This window comes from Plectropomus leopardus, chromosome 4 (genome assembly GCF_026936395.1).
Source record: "Plectropomus leopardus strain MGB_pleo_1.0 chromosome 4, ASM2693639v1, whole genome shotgun sequence".
NCBI classification, from domain to species: domain Eukaryota; kingdom Metazoa; phylum Chordata; class Actinopteri; order Perciformes; family Serranidae; genus Plectropomus; species Plectropomus leopardus.
The window spans coordinates 30,144,299-30,159,807 of record NC_142179.1 but is presented as its reverse complement, the minus strand read 5'-3'; the positions used below and the strand labels follow the sequence as shown (position 1 = coordinate 30,159,807).

Genomic DNA, 15,509 nt, shown 5'->3' with positions numbered 1-15,509 from the left:
CTATTTTTATAGACTTGCTTTTGTGTGATGTCTGTTTATTTTATGTTTTTATTTCTTTTTTTTTGTATAATTAATCTATTTTACCTCTTTGATTTATGTTTCGTCTCTTTAATCGATGGTTTTATTGCTTTAGTTGTTTTTGTTGTTTCTTTGTATTATTTTATATTAATATTATGCGTCCTGCATCTTCCATTATTTGTCCTCTGTTTTTAATTTTTATTCTAACTCTACCCTAGTTTCCAAAGCACTTTGTGAACTCTATGTGCTTTATAATATAAATAAAGTTATTATTCTTATTCTTATTATTATTATTCAACTCATAGTAATCTTGTATAGAGGGGAGAGCTGCAAGAGGAAGGTGTAGGTCTAGTCGACCTTTTTCATGGCAAACATTTCTATTTGTCATAGTAGGAGAAGCACAGGTAAAATTGACAACATTAATGATGGCCCAGTTCCATTAAGTGTCCTAGTAAGCTATTCCAGTGAGCCAGCATGCACAATATCAGGGCCTCCCTCAAATGGAATGCAGCCATTCTTAACCCTAACTCATCCTTACTGTTATTAAATGCAATTGTAATTTTGTTTGTTTCTTTCCTTTGTTTTTCTTTCATTTTTTGTTGTTGTTTTATTGTTTTATTGTTTATTTGCCTTTTCCAGATCTCAGTCAACCCCAGCCTTCATGAGGTTTTTCATTCTGGTGTGTCTGTTTTATGTGCTATAAAAATGTGTGAAAGCCTTTCGCCTTGTACGAAGTTCAGACCATGATATCGAAATTGTGGAGAGCCACAAAGCATCATCTACTGCTGATGAAGAAAACGTGCGAAAAATCCTGAACCTTTGTGACTTTATGAAAGATAACATCACACATATGAAAAGTTTCACCTTTTAGTAAAATTTGTTTTTCCGTTCACGTCTTATTCAAAAGAAGAAAAAAAAGGTCAAACAGGACACATGAATGGAATGTTTTAAAATAATTTATTAGGAATTTTAAAAAGTTTTTTTTTTCCAAAGGAATAAACATGACAGGAAAAAGAAAAATCAGAAAATGTTACAGTGTTGACAAGATTGTTATTTTTCAGTGAAAACAGCATCAAAGTATGAACTACCATGGTAGCCCGCAGCAGTGTGAGCGAGTGTATCAAAATGTAAAACCTGGTAAATCAAGAGTGCTTTGTTCTTAAGCTAACATTCGAAGGAAAACACATTTATCGTCATCGGCCAGTGCAACGTCCTAGTAGCTCTGAACATTTTTGTTTTGGTCTAAAGATAGCTGTCACATTGCTACAGTCTGTGACCTCCAGTGGATATGCAGTGATGGGAAGGGGGGTGACAGGTAAACAAGAGTTAATAAGACCCCCGCCCCCCTTCTCTTGTTGGAAAAGCAACCTTTCTAAAAGGTTCAACCATCCACACTTTGACATAGATGTTAATGTAAAAATAAAAAAGTCAGATTCAAATTTCACATTTGCAACTGAGGTACCCTCCCCACCCAACCCACCCCCCAAAAAACAGCACATGGCACATTGGAAACCAATGTGTGTAAAACCATATAACACTCACGCAAACATCGACACAACCTGCAGAGCGGATCAGTCAGAAATGCTCCTGCACACTAACTCCTTCATTTTCCTTCACAATCATCACATATTGAAAATCACAGTTAAAACAACGATATGACAAAGTAAGAAAAAACAGCATGTTTTTTTTCTCTCCTGACAGAGGAGTATTTTCACACCCATTTATCCCCAAAAGTAAAGTGTTGCTCCAGACTCAGCCTCTCCTGCTCAACTCAAAGTGCTTCAACTCTGAGGCGGTTTTTAAACTCAGTAACAGAATCAAATGACACGACTTTTACAAAATGCCTGGAGAGGAACACAGTATGTGGCTGCTCTGATATCAACAAACAAACATACTGAGGTGTTCTAGACCTCCGTGTGAAACTATGTAACAGTCAAGCTTTCCAACGCGTACAGATTGATGAAAGAAGCATTATTATTTCTCCAAAAGCCTCCCGCATGCAAAAAATAGCCGAGCCCCTCCCCCCCAGAAACCAGTCATATTTACAATATTTTACAAAATTGTACAGCTCATGTAGGCCTATTATGTAACTGACTAACGACCTTTGTCTGACCATTATTAGTGTAACAAGTCTTTGTTAAAAACCTACCAAGATATACACTTTGTGACACATTGTCAAGAAATAGTATTAATCACAAATGTTTTGTTAAAATTCAGTATGAACTAGTGACAAATATACAGTTTTTTTTCCAGTACAAATTACAGCTCCTGACCTTCAAACAGGCTTCACCTGGAGATTTTTCTCCTCTTCTCTCAGAGAGATCAGGTTCAAATAACCCAATAAAACAGATAAAGAAACAACGCAGCCATCACGAAACAAAAACAACAACAAAAAAACAGCAAGGTGAAACATAATGACAGAAAGAAAAAAAAAAAACACAAAAGTACCGCATGTGTATGTGTTGCTATTACATGTAGTGATAAACTTTTTCACTCCTTTTATGAACTTGTTTTTTCCTCAGGAGGTGGAGTTTAGTGAGGCGTCAGTAGGGTGGGCTGGGATCAGGCTGACACCAGGGGTGGAGGGGTGAAGGTTCAGCTGCACCAGCCGGAGAGGCGGAGCGGACAGAGACAGGCCAGATCAGCTCCAAAGCAGCTTCAACTCCTTCCAGCTCTAGGTCTACAGCTCTGCTCTGACACACATGAAAAACCCTGCGTTACTCACAGGTGAGCCCCAGTCAACCAGATTCATGATTCTCCCTTTGAGACCTGAACAAAGTGGGGTTTTTTTTCCAAAAACATTTGGAGAAGGCAATGAGGAACTTCACAAGAAATTGCTCAAAATGAGCAAAAAATTACAAGAAAATGACCTGTAAATTAGCACAAATAAGGTAAAAAGGTAAATCAAAATAAATATTAAAAAGAGGAAATTACATGAAAAAAAGTGCTTGTATACACACACAAATATATTTCTGCAACTTCAAATATGTAATTATTATAAATAGACTTTTCTAAAAAAACAAAACAAAACATCCCCTATAATTTATAATACATTTTTCAATAATTTTACCCCTTTTTTCTTTAAAAAAAAAGAAGTTGCTGACTGCCTTTAACTCCAACTTTTAAAAGCAGCCAAACACATTTTCTCAGGTTTCAGAGGTTTTAATGTTGTAAAGGCGTCTAAATGCAGCACAAGAAAAACTGATGTCCATTCTGCCGTTAAAGGGTTAAAAAAAGATGATAACTTACTCTCTCAGTGATAGCCGTTAGTGAAGGCCGTGGCGATCAAAGGGCCCTGCGGGAGCAAACATACAAGTTTCAAGTTCACTGCTTGTTCTCAAACGTTCACTTAGACTTTTCTGAAATCGGACTTGATTGTGCACATTTTTGGTTAAGTTGGATGATCTTCCTAAAATGCTGAAAAAAAACTTCTGTAGTGGAACACATGAAAAACATAATAAAAATATCCGTTGGGTTTGTTTTGAATATAAAACTTTTCATTCATCATTTGACCGGATGTGGTTTCTTCTACTCTTATCTGCATGATGGTAATGCAAGGGGCATTCCATAAATTATTTAAAAGTTAATCATAACAAATAATTTCCACATTTTACAACGCAACACCAGAATAAATAACAACGAATAAAATCGTTATTTTATTTTTAGATGAATGAATTCCATGCCTTTCAAGATTTTTAAGGATCCATGGGAACCCTGGTTGCAGCTCTTTTGATTACATAATCTTTTGCCCTTAAAATGATAGATTTGGATAGAAACACACCTCAGATTTTGTTAGATGCAACAGTCACATGAACTATAGCTTTAACTTATGATAGGAAATACTGACGTATTAAGCAGAGGTTATCTTACCCCCAAACTATGGCTGAATCCAGTGCTTGGGGCGGGGCTTGCAGCGCTGAGGTAACTGCTGACAGCTGACTCCTGACTGGCTGTTCCATAAAGGTCCGCCATCGGCCCCGGGCTGCTCGTACCTAAAAATCCAGCTGAGCGAGACGGAGTGGAGCCTGAAAGTAAATGAAAACAATTTTTATTTAAATGTGAAACGTCACAGGTATCTCCCTTTTTAAGCGGCTGTAATCACTATTTTTATAATAACTATGAATCGGTTATCGGCTCGCTGGCCAGAAACACGACTACAAACCAGTGAAACAGTTGCTCTCAATGTGCTCCATGTGTAAATAAGCAACTGTTAGCTGAGATGTTCGGCAATCTTATCTAATGTGATATTTCAGCATATCTTTGTTATTTTCACTGTTTCACTTCGCTCCCCCCGAGTGGCCAAAAATCTATTCTTGAAGGTTTACATGAGTTTTTTGAGAAAAGTCAATTCAACTCTGTTAATGTGGGATATTTTTCTGTTAATGTGGGATATTTTTCTGTTAATGTGGGATATTTTTCTGTTAATGTGGGATATTTTTCTGTTTATGTGGGATATTTTTCTGTTAATGTGGGATATTTTTCTGTTAATGTGGGATGTTTTTCTGTTAATGTGGGATATTTTTCTGTTAATGTGGGATATTTTTCTGTTAATGTGGGATGTTTTTCTGTTAATGTGGGATATTTTTCTGTTAATGTGGGATGTTTTGCAGTACAATATCTTGCTTACCAGGGGGTCTTACATCATAACACTGCAGAGTCAAGATGCTCGGTACCATGTAGGCAGTCGACCGATATTAGTTTTTCAGGGCTGATTCCAATATTCCAAATATCGATTAGTACTTAATGAGACCAATAACATTTACAATAACGATTAAAATATTTTTGTCAAAATTTAGAATTTGGAATATAACAAACTCCAACACAAAACTTTGTTTAAATGCCTTTAGCAAATGTTTAATCAAAAGTGAAACTATCAAAATCATATACGGCAAGTTCCCATCATTTTGTTTATAAAGTTCAATGAAAATTTAAAAGATAAAAAAAGTATAAGTAAAAATAGCTCCCATGCCGATACTTTCTTTGTATGTTTTGCAGACTGCTTTCCCTGGTGTTGGCTGAGTGTGCTACAGATACTTTTTCACTAATTCATTGTATCAGCGATCATTAAAATACGATACAGATGAATGAAAAATGCAAAATATCGTCCGGGCCGACAATCTGTCAATCCCTGGTGCCATGTCACAATATGAGTGGTAAGCAAGTGCTGGTGGAAACTGCTGAAAAGTTAAATACTTTTAAAAACTGCTTTTTTGTTCTACTGAATTCTGTATATCAGGAAGTGGGTCGCCTTAATTTCACATGTTAGTAATGTCACATACCTCTAACTACTGCTGCTGCCGCCGCTGCTGCTGCCATTGGTCCGTACGCTGTGAGAGGAATGGCTGAAGAGACAGAAAAGAGAAGCTCCAGATTAAATATCTTGATGTGAAAACACATAACTATCTAGGAACATACCTCCAAAGTCTCACTCCAGGGACCCCAGGAACTTTCTGATAATTACAACCAACCCTTTCAAATACAAGGAGGCAAAAGTAAAAAAAAAACCTGGTAACGAAAGTATTGCTGATGATGAGAAAGAGAGGTTGATGGGGTCACTGCAGCGAGCCTTTAAAGGGAAACCTTCCTCATTACTGCCAGCGATCCTGCCTTCAGATCGAGACCGAGGAGGACCGACAAACACAAACATGCAAACCAAAGAGTGTAGCAGACTGACAACACGCTGCTTGTAAAGTCCAGAGGAGGGACTGACTGACCTGTGAGCTCAGGGGGGTGGGGTGAAGTCAGAAGGGGAGTCCTCTCTAAGTGGAACTCTAAAACAGAAACATCAGAGTGCTGTTGAGACACACACCACCACCGCCAGCAAGGAGAACACACACACACATATGCACGCGCACACACACGCACACACACAGGCAGGGAAACACCTCCGAGGTGACGACAGGCAGGAGGCACGGAGAGTACATGTTGGAATACACAGGGTTTGAGGGATGCAAACAGGAACTTAAAGGATGGAAGAATGTGTGACAGGCAATAAAGTTTTGTTAAAATCAGTATCAAATAGCAAGAAATACAGCAAATGTTACAACTTTGTCAGACAAGCTAATAACTTCAGTTCAAGAGTGATTTCATCAGTGTGTCTAACGTTTGGAATCAACTCCCAGATTAACTTCATGCACTCAAGTGGAATACACTGCCACGCTAACACGCGCACAAACACACACTTGTGCTAAGCTACGTAGATTCGATTCCACTCCTTGATATTTACAAGCAGCCATTTACACTCGCAGAGTTTCATGAGCTTCTGTGGAAACATGTTTGTATTTGTGACAGTGTGTCTACTGTCAGGTCAACACACTAGCACACTGGCTTCAGTTTATTAATACAGAGGAGCACTGACACCAAAATCATCCGCGTTAAATGGTTTAATGCGGTGTTACGGGGTTAGCTCTGCTGCGTCTATTACACTAGTTAATGTGATATTTTTTATATACAAGCTAAATAAATTCTGATGACTGAAGCGATCCTCTGACTTTCTCCTGCTCCATCATCAGGCCACAGTTTCCCCAAATATATTTCTGGTATTTTGATATCTGCTTGCTAAAAAAAGTCTTCACAAGGTGCTGGTTACTTCTTGAAATTTTTTCTCAAGCCTCCTCCTGACATATTTTTCAGAGATTTTATGTGCATCTCTTCCAAATTATACCAAGTTCCCAAATTTGTGAAAATCTGAACAGCAGGGGAAACGAAACTATCTTGATGTGTGTTCTGTAACATATACTGCTGTCCCCCCGTAAAAAATTTAAGAATTTCTAATTTGAAGTTCCCCAACAAGAACATGGGAAGTCCCTGGTAGCTTACAAAAATATGTTTTTTTTAACATATCATAACGTGTGTAAAATCTATTTAATTTTAATTTTTGAACCACAAAAAGCAGAACTTTTTATTCCCTTCTATCCCTAAATGGAGTGTATGTTTAAGTGTGTGTACGCAAAAATGGACACAAAGACGATTTCAGTGTCTGTGCTTTCACTGCATGACAGGTAACTGCTTAAATGTAAGTTTATGTCTGACTGATCATCATGCACATACAATAATGAACACATACACCTGCTAACTAAATATGGCTGTGTATCTATTTCTCTGTATGCGTGGCAGAAACAACAGAGTGTAGCTGGAGCAGGAAGTGTGCTGTGATTACCAGGGAACTGGTAGGTATATCCAGGAGTGATGCCAGCGTAGCTCCGACTGGTGTAAGTAGCTGTCTGGAAACCTGGATAACCTGCAGAAGAAAAAATCAGTGTCAACATCTGGATCGCTGCAAACACCAACATCACAGTATGCACAAAATGAGGATCAGGTGTGCCCCCTAACAGCGAAGACTGGTACAGTCTGAGACAGGCAGGTGGCTGATATTCTACACCTGTAATTTCGTCACAAGCACGGGACTGAGCCTCTGTTTCACTCTCAGTAGTGCACATCACAGAGATTTTCTGTAAATACAACAAACGCAGCCCTGGAGAACTGACCTCAGAACATCATTTAGATGGATAAAAATAATGGTATTTATTACAAGCACCACAAGATACCACAAACAATGTCATATTTTTGTATTTTCTTAAATTGATTCCCTCTGTTTTATATTTTTTCACCCAGTGTAAGCTCTGTCCTGTCTTGGCTATTCTCACCCTATTTTGTCTTGCTTCACAAAAATAAATTAAATTAAATTAACCATGGGGAAAGGAAATAAGCAACATAACAATGCATGGCCCAAAAATTAGAAAGAATTTGTAAAAATGTAAAAGAAAATTACCTAAAAAATAAGAAACAAATATAAACAAGAAAATGACCAGAAAAAAGTCCTAAAATAAAAAAAAAACAACAAAAAAACAAAAACAAAAAATGGGTATGTATATTTTTCACAAGATTTGCTTTTTTATTTATTTATTTATTTTTTTACTCATGAATTTCATGGAATATTCTTTTCACCTTTCACTAATCTCCAGCAATTTGTGACACATTTTTTGGGAAGTGCTCTTAGCTTTTTCCCTTGTATTTTTGAAAGAAATCAACTAAATTCACTCAGGTTACGAAGGGTTAAAGCACTGAAAAGGAGGATGCAGTTCCCACAGTGAACAGTAGGTGGCAGTATCAGTGTGGAAACTTTGGCTTCAGATGCACAAACAGGTTGTGACTACGTGAGCTCAATGAAGATCTGTTAATGAGTCGGCTCAACTGTACAGGATAACATTCAGGGCAATGAGGAGACTGGACTAAGTAAAGAGCCTTAACAGCCATTTTAAACCTTTACAATACAAAACAGCTGTAAAATATCAAGGGAGATTTCCAAAATCAATCTATATTGACATCTATAGCTCTGGTGATGTCATAGTGATGTAATCAAGGACTGTTAGAGACCGAGCCAGGGTATCCTCTGCCTCTGGTGCTGCTATTTTGACTATTCTTTGTTTTAATCCGTCACTTGGGAGTCCCAAAAACTTTGTGAAAGTGCAATTTTGAAGTGGTGGAGTACTCACTGCAATGTTAAACTTATACTTATGAAACTTATGAAACTATGACGCCATATATTACTGGAATATGCCCAACTAATCAGTAGTTTGTGCATGTTCACACTTTACAAGTATTAGTTCAAAGTTCAGGTCACACAGATTAAAGTGTGCTAGTTCAGGTTCATGGTTCACAATTTGAATTTTGAAGATCACAGTCCCAAAAAATGACTAGTTTTATATTTTAATTAATAAAATATTGCTCTGACTTGCAGATATTTCCCCAGACTGATCGGATGCTTCAGCTTAACATGTTTTAAATTTAGTGCCGACTGAATCTTTTTTTTTTTTTTAATCACAATTTGCATAAATGTGAATTTTTTTCCGCCTGAATCTGTACCGCTTTCTTCATAAAACACAACTTCAAATATTCATATTAACTGGCTAAAGCAGTAGTGGTAGCTGCATGGTCTGAACTGCCAGATTTTACAGTTGTGTCAAAGTCAGTTCCCCCGTCAAGTAGTATTTCCTTTAATTTAAATGCGTAGCGCCTTCGTATAAGAGAAAAAAGTTTGGTTCAGATTTAGCGGGAAACAAACATTGACAGGAGACACCCAGTGCATGAGCACTGTTGCCTGTTAAAAGAGTTGATGATGCCAACGTTTTTAGCACCCGCCAACATCATAACAGCTCACAAATGTAACTAACCACATGCCTAATACAAATCTGCAGCTTTTAGTATAATAATCCCACAAACGTTATACATTTGCATAATAGCAGTAGCAGTCTACCCTCTCTTCCACGTTCTCTGTCACTCTCTCTCTGTTTAGTTTTTGCTATAACATTTGACATTTGTGGGAAATGTATTATCTTTGTGGTTTATTATGTTTTTGGGCTGTTATTACGTCGGTGGGTGTTACAAACGTTCATTAGTAAACGGATCAGTTCAACTTTCAGCTGTTCTACAATCTGCACGTTAAATGACTCTATTGGGCCATTCATGTACAACACCAAGTCTGAATATTTTAAACTGCAGGTAAAAAAAATGCATATAAAATTAATGTTAAAATTAATGTGTTAATAATTGTTTCTACGAAGCAGTAGATCTTTTTTGTCACCACTTGTGCAGTCTGAACTCTGGGTAATCAAGGCTGCATTGGTGGTGAGCTGAGTCAAGCAGCAGCCCAGTGAAGTGGTCAGCTTTCTCCACATGAGGCCCCATGTGACCTTTGAGACATCTGCGGCCTTAAAGATGGAATACTTATTGTGGTGTTCATGCATGCAGCCACATCCTTCCTGTCCTGATCAATACCACCTTACCTAGCATACCAATGCCCAGCATGAAGGCGTCCATTCCATAGGGCATGACACGAGAGCGCCCCCTGGCTGAGCCCGTGGGGGACATCACCTCCTTGGGCTGGGCTTTCTTACACTCCACCTGTTTCCACACAAAAAAAAGACCAGTCAGTTATTTTTTTAAACAACACAGTGATGCTACGAGTGTTGTTCGTAAATCGAGCCGCTCACCATTTTGTTGTTGATCTCGTGGAAGTGGATCTCGCAGACTTTCTCCACCACATCCTCGTTCTCAAACGTCACGAAGCCGAAGCCTGCGGACGACGCGGCAAGTTTATGAGTAAGACAATTTCACACAATGTGGTGGATTTAGACAGTAGGCCTTTCTGTGCAGCTAATAGTCTGCAGTAATCAGTGCTGTAATAGCTGCTTAACACATTTGCCCCCCCCTCACCTCCACACCCCCCCTCCCTCCCCCTCCTCCCCTCTCAATGCTGCTATTCTGCACTCATCCTTTTTTCCCTCCCTTCCTGGCCAGAAGGCCCGGGCAAAGCTGGTAGGCTGTCATAATCGATCAGTCCCAGGGTGGGGAGGAGGTGCTTAAGGAGGCTTTATCCTGATCCAGATTAACGGACTGGCTAATTAGACTAGCCCCGTTCGTCTCCTCCAGCTCAGCCCACAGGAAGGAGGCCCGTGGGGGGTGGAGGAGGGATCGATAGATACCCTGGAAGGGCTGGAGGAAGCGAAGAGAAGGAGAGGTGTAGGGAGAGAACGGGACAGGGAGATGGGTCACTCCGTCTCACCTCTGTGTCTGTTGGTGGTCTTGTCGAACATGAGCATGGCATCGTCGACCTGGGGGGGAGACAAACAACACGAGTTTTTTAGGCGGCGCTCTCTCACTTTGCCACGCGGCATATTGCCTGACCTCAGCCCTTCTCAAGTTCTGCAGGGAGGCTCAGCAACAGATGGACAGAGAGGAGGGGGGAGAAAGAGGGAGGGCGAGACGAGCGACAGGTTACGAAGAGGAGGCCGAGGGGGCAAAGACGGGGAAATATGAAGAAATACTGTACAACAAGGCCCGCTGCTGTATGACTAACAGACATAATGGGTGGCATGGAAGTCGTATTTGCTGCTAAACTGCCCCGGTCACAATCCTTCTCACAGAGAGCCCATAATCCGCCGCCTTCCTCCCCTCCAAAGTTTGACATTCCCATGGCAACTGTACAAAAAGTCCATATAAAAGGGCTCGAGCCAACATCAAATATGCTTTATGAATAGTGGGAGAGTGCCAGTGAGACAAAGAGGGCCGAAAAAGAGAGAGAGAAACACTGACACACACACACACACACACAAAAAAAAATCAGTCACAAGCAGAAAGGTGAATCCTGTGGGCAGGTGGAGACTTGATGAGAGGGGAGAGTTGATAGCGAGAGGAATAGCGACAGGTGGAGATATGGTGAAAAGAGAGCACAGAGAGTCCTGTAAGAGAGGGGAAAGAAAAAAAAGATTGGGTCAAAGTGGAAAGGGAGGAGAAAGAAGAGACAAAAGGAGAGGGAGAACAAAGAGGCCTGGAGGCTTTGTTTGTTGGCACAGTCAGCCATAATTCCTCCTCCTCTTCTCCCTTTGACCTCTCCCTCCGGCCCGGCCTCCCTTTATAGAGCAAAGACACAGGTGTCTGTTCCACACACACACACACACACACGCACACACACACACACACACACACACACACACACACACACACACACACACACGGAGCGAGTTTCTTATGTCAAAGTTGACCTACTCTTTTGCTGTTTTTTCCCCCTCTCTGGTAAAAAGCTGACACGATAATACTCGGCTCTGCACACAGAGGTCCAGATAAACATTTGGTAAATTAATCTGCGCTCTATAATAAGTTTACTGGATATAGTCCACTGAATGATTTGTCATAGTCACACGCAGCGCGAGTGTGTGCGTGTGGACCCCTAAGGGCAGTTTGCCTACAGAAAGGTCAAAGGTGAGCGTGGAGTGTCAGCGTGAAAGAGGACCTGTTACTCTGATGCTTCTCAAATCACTGCTTCCTTCCAGCCTGACATTTGCTCCACGTTCGCCTCTCTATCTGCGTAAACAACGCTGTATTTTTTTTTCCCATTTAGCTGACACGTTGATCCAAGAGGCCCCGACAGCAGGAGCTCCTGAGATTGTCACATTTTTGAAACGATAAATTGCACAGCGAGAGAGAAACACCGCAAAACACCAAGAGCGCACTGATTCACGCCACTAAACTTCACAAAAACACAGGAAGCTATACAATCCCAACCCTCAAAACACCACAGCAACGCCCGTGGGCCCCGAGTCAATTGCACATCATAGCTTGATATTTCAAACACTGGGCATTTCTAATGGCGTACCGCTGGACAATATTCCCTCTTATCCTTTTTTTTTCCACCTCTCATCTTCCCTGTTATCCCCTGCCCATCCCTCTCCGCGCTCCTTTGTCCTCACCAGGACGGGACACAAAAGGTCCAGTGAGGCAGTCTAATCAGGAACTTCCATGGATGGCTGGAGCCTACATTTCACCGTCCATCCCTCGATATCTCTCTCGGCAAAATTCATCTAGACGTTATGATTGAGGAGGGAGCATGGGGGAAACTGAAGGCCAAGCCTTTGGCACTGGAAATAAAGTGCCATGAGGTCGGAAACGTGAAAAACGGAGCTGTCGCATGTTTGACTTTGAAAAGTTTCGCAGGCTTGAGGTGCAGATTGTCCACCTGTGATTCGCTAAAAGCAGCTGAAAACCTTTTTTTTCAGACTGGCTTTTTGTTAGAATGTATTATCCATATTATTATATATCTCTTTGTTTTATGCCTTGTTTGTATATGTGTGTGTGTCTCTGCCCACATCGAGTCTGTTGTTGCGATGATTTAACTTTGTCAGCTCTGCGCTGATTGTCACCACTCTTTGATTTTGCATTTTAAATTGCTGTTATCTGTTTTAACAAAAAGCTCTTTGTGATTTTTTTTTATCTGTGACAGGTGCTAAATGAAAAAACTTTACTTACTTACCTAAAGAAATGTTTCTTTTTTTTATTTGTTTTGTCTAATTTGTTTTGCACAAGATTAACCAAACCTCATGTGGCACTTAAATCACAAATCATCGATGGTCAGTTTCACATTAGAAGAAATGCAGGAGTGAGAAACTTCCAGTATGCAGATAACTTCTGGACAAACTAACAAAATATTTGTCTAGCTTTGTACAGAGGCATAATGGCCCCCGTAAACTCCCCCCAAACCCCATCTTTGCCCCAGTTCCCTCTCCTCCGCCTCCGCAAACCTCTCTCAATCAGGCCCTCCCTCTCTTGTCGGAGCCTTTGTCAGCCCACCATCTATTCTCTGCCTCATGTCTGTCACAGTCCGCACGATATAACAACTTGGACAAAACTCTATAAAGAAATATTAAAGAAAAACACAAACAAATCCGTGAAAAAAAATGAAAACTAATCGGTAAGTTTGCGGGTTTTTGAGCGTTGGTCGACTTGCATTTATTGTCATCAAACTCCCGAGTTGACCCCCACCCAACACACACTCACACACTCTCATGCTAACACCCCCAAACACCACCTCATCCCTCCTCCTTCAGAACAAAACCCCCTTACCCGCAGAATTACTTGGGGACAATGGGCAAGCCAGGTCACCACGGTAACGGGCCGGGAGGGGGTTGTGGGTAGGAGCAGCTGTTACATCAGATTAATTCAGATTCTGATAATCCCTCCTCCTTCCTCACCATCACCACACACTCACTACAAAACTTTTCTCCCCCTCCTCTCCCTCCCCTCCTCTGCTCCCTCTTCAAGTCCCCCTAACTTCGCCTGCTGCTCCTGGAGCCTCTCAGCCTCGTTATTTTTCCCTTCCTGCCCTCTCCAAGCGTTTTCTCGCCCTCCTCCTCCTCCTCGCAGTAACCCCTTCGCTTCAAGGCGGTCGCTCGACTCCAAGTGAAGTTTTTCTCAGAGAAATTTTCGGTGAATCAGACTCGACTGAGCTGGTGGGACGTGGTACTACAGTTCATGTTCCTAAGCTGTTGATTTGTTTCTGCACTAATGCCAACAACCACAAACTTATGTGAAGCCGTTATAACTGACAAAAGTATTCCTAATTTCCATTTGGAGCGATATTGCTGATGCTCCGTCTAAAATTACCACCAAAGAGAGACATCCAAACCACTTTAACACTCCCTTAGACATCACGCACCTTCCCAAATTGGTCGAAATACTGTTTCACGTCCTCGATGGTTGTGTTCACTGACAGTCCTCCCACAAAGATCTTCTTGGTTCGAGTCACCAGCTGTAAGAGGAGGAAAGGCACGGATAAACACATTTTTTCTACTGACTGTCTGTTGTCATCTTGTACATTTTAATTAAAAGGACATACACACATGACATAAGGATAGCAGTTTAAAATGCTACGGCTTAAAATTTGTATTTTTACCCTAAAAGTTACTTGTTTACAATTACATCCAATACTTTAAAATAAATGTGTTTTTTTAGTGTCACATGTGTCTAAATGTGCACTACTCTGTAACATGTTATTTTTGCTGTAATTGTTACTACACAAAAAACACTTTTCTTACCACTGTCTCTAAAATCCCAAATACAATAGTCTTTATTCTCGCGTTAAAAGCTCTTTGAGATGAGAAACAGCAGAAAACTCCACTTTCCTTAGGTGGAACCAAACTTGTAAAAGGACAATAAAAACATATTGTATTTGTAAATGTTCGATACTTGACGCAAGAGAAAATGGAATTATGTACATTTTTTTAAAGTTAGTGAAGATGTAGCCATCAATTCAGAGGTGTGGAGACAAAGAACTATAACAAGTATTTGAAGGAATTGCTCTTAAAAAATACTTTGAGGTAGGTAAAAACATTAACAAGTGTACTGTTTTGAGCAATTAACTAAAATAGTTTTTACAGTATGGTATTTATTTCTCTGTAAAGTGTGCTTCATGTGTGTTTTCTTACCAAAAGGAGAAAATAATGTTAAAACTTTTCACTGAGCAACTGTTAAATGTAGACACACGTTCATGATTATATTTACCTCCGCTAAGGAGGTTCTGTTTTTGGTTTGTTTGTTTGTCAGCAGGATTACAGAAAACATAAAAGTTATGATTTTCATGAAATGTGGTGGTAGGGAAGAGCCCATTATATCTTGGAGCCTATCCAAATCACAGGGCTGATAAAGTAATTAATTTTTCACTTTTGTTTTTCACATTTAGCAATAGCAGAATAAATGCCATGTATCTAGTAGATGATAGTAATGTTCAGTTGTGACAAACAAAGCCGACTGCAGAAATACTCAACACGACTACATATCACAATCCACATTCACGGGCACAGTAATCCTCCGGGGTTGCTACACATGTGCTAAAAACTTCATACAAAAAACAGTCATTATGAAGCACTCGGGGACACTGGTTTCATGAGAGAACCAGTATAATTATAACGCCACCAAAAATGTAAAAACAAAATAAGATGTGGCTGTGGACTATTGGGCGTGACAGAGTTCTATACTCTTTAAGGGCCATTTTACATTTTTTATTTAGTTTTGTTTTATTCAAAGTTGGGTTGACAGGGGCCATAATTTAAGACTTTCACTTCAGTGATGGTTAAACGCCCCTATGAAACCCAAAAAAAGCAACAAAACAAATTCCTTAATGTTATCTATATATGTTAGGTGTGTGATGTGGCTGACAT

The 15,509-nt window shown here is 40.1% G+C and overlaps 1 protein-coding gene across 4 annotated transcripts in view; it reads right to left on the bottom strand.

The window, feature by feature from the left end:
• Window positions 1–956: 956 nt before the first annotated feature.
• msi1b (musashi RNA binding protein 1b) overlaps window positions 957–15,509 on the bottom strand; it is a 31,625-nt gene continuing 17,072 nt past the window's right edge. For 2 of the 4 annotated variants that reach the window (XM_088077086.1, XM_088077089.1), the window contains 10 exons: window positions 14,009–14,101; window positions 10,583–10,631; window positions 10,011–10,093; window positions 9,804–9,921; window positions 7,178–7,258; window positions 5,733–5,789; window positions 5,298–5,360; window positions 3,889–4,043; window positions 3,268–3,313; window positions 957–2,711 (listed from right to left, as the gene is read on the bottom strand). In XM_088077086.1, the coding sequence (XP_087933212.1) occupies window positions 3,272–3,313; window positions 3,889–4,043; window positions 5,298–5,360; window positions 5,733–5,789; window positions 7,178–7,258; window positions 9,804–9,921; window positions 10,011–10,093; window positions 10,583–10,631; window positions 14,009–14,101 (741 nt within the window). In that variant the 3' untranslated portion in view covers window positions 957–2,711; window positions 3,268–3,271. The remainder of the gene's footprint in view (window positions 2,712–3,267; window positions 3,314–3,888; window positions 4,044–5,297; window positions 5,361–5,732; window positions 5,790–7,177; window positions 7,259–9,803; window positions 9,922–10,010; window positions 10,094–10,582; window positions 10,632–14,008; window positions 14,102–15,509) is intronic. The other 2 variants (XM_088077087.1, XM_088077088.1) reach the window with 2 other exon arrangements.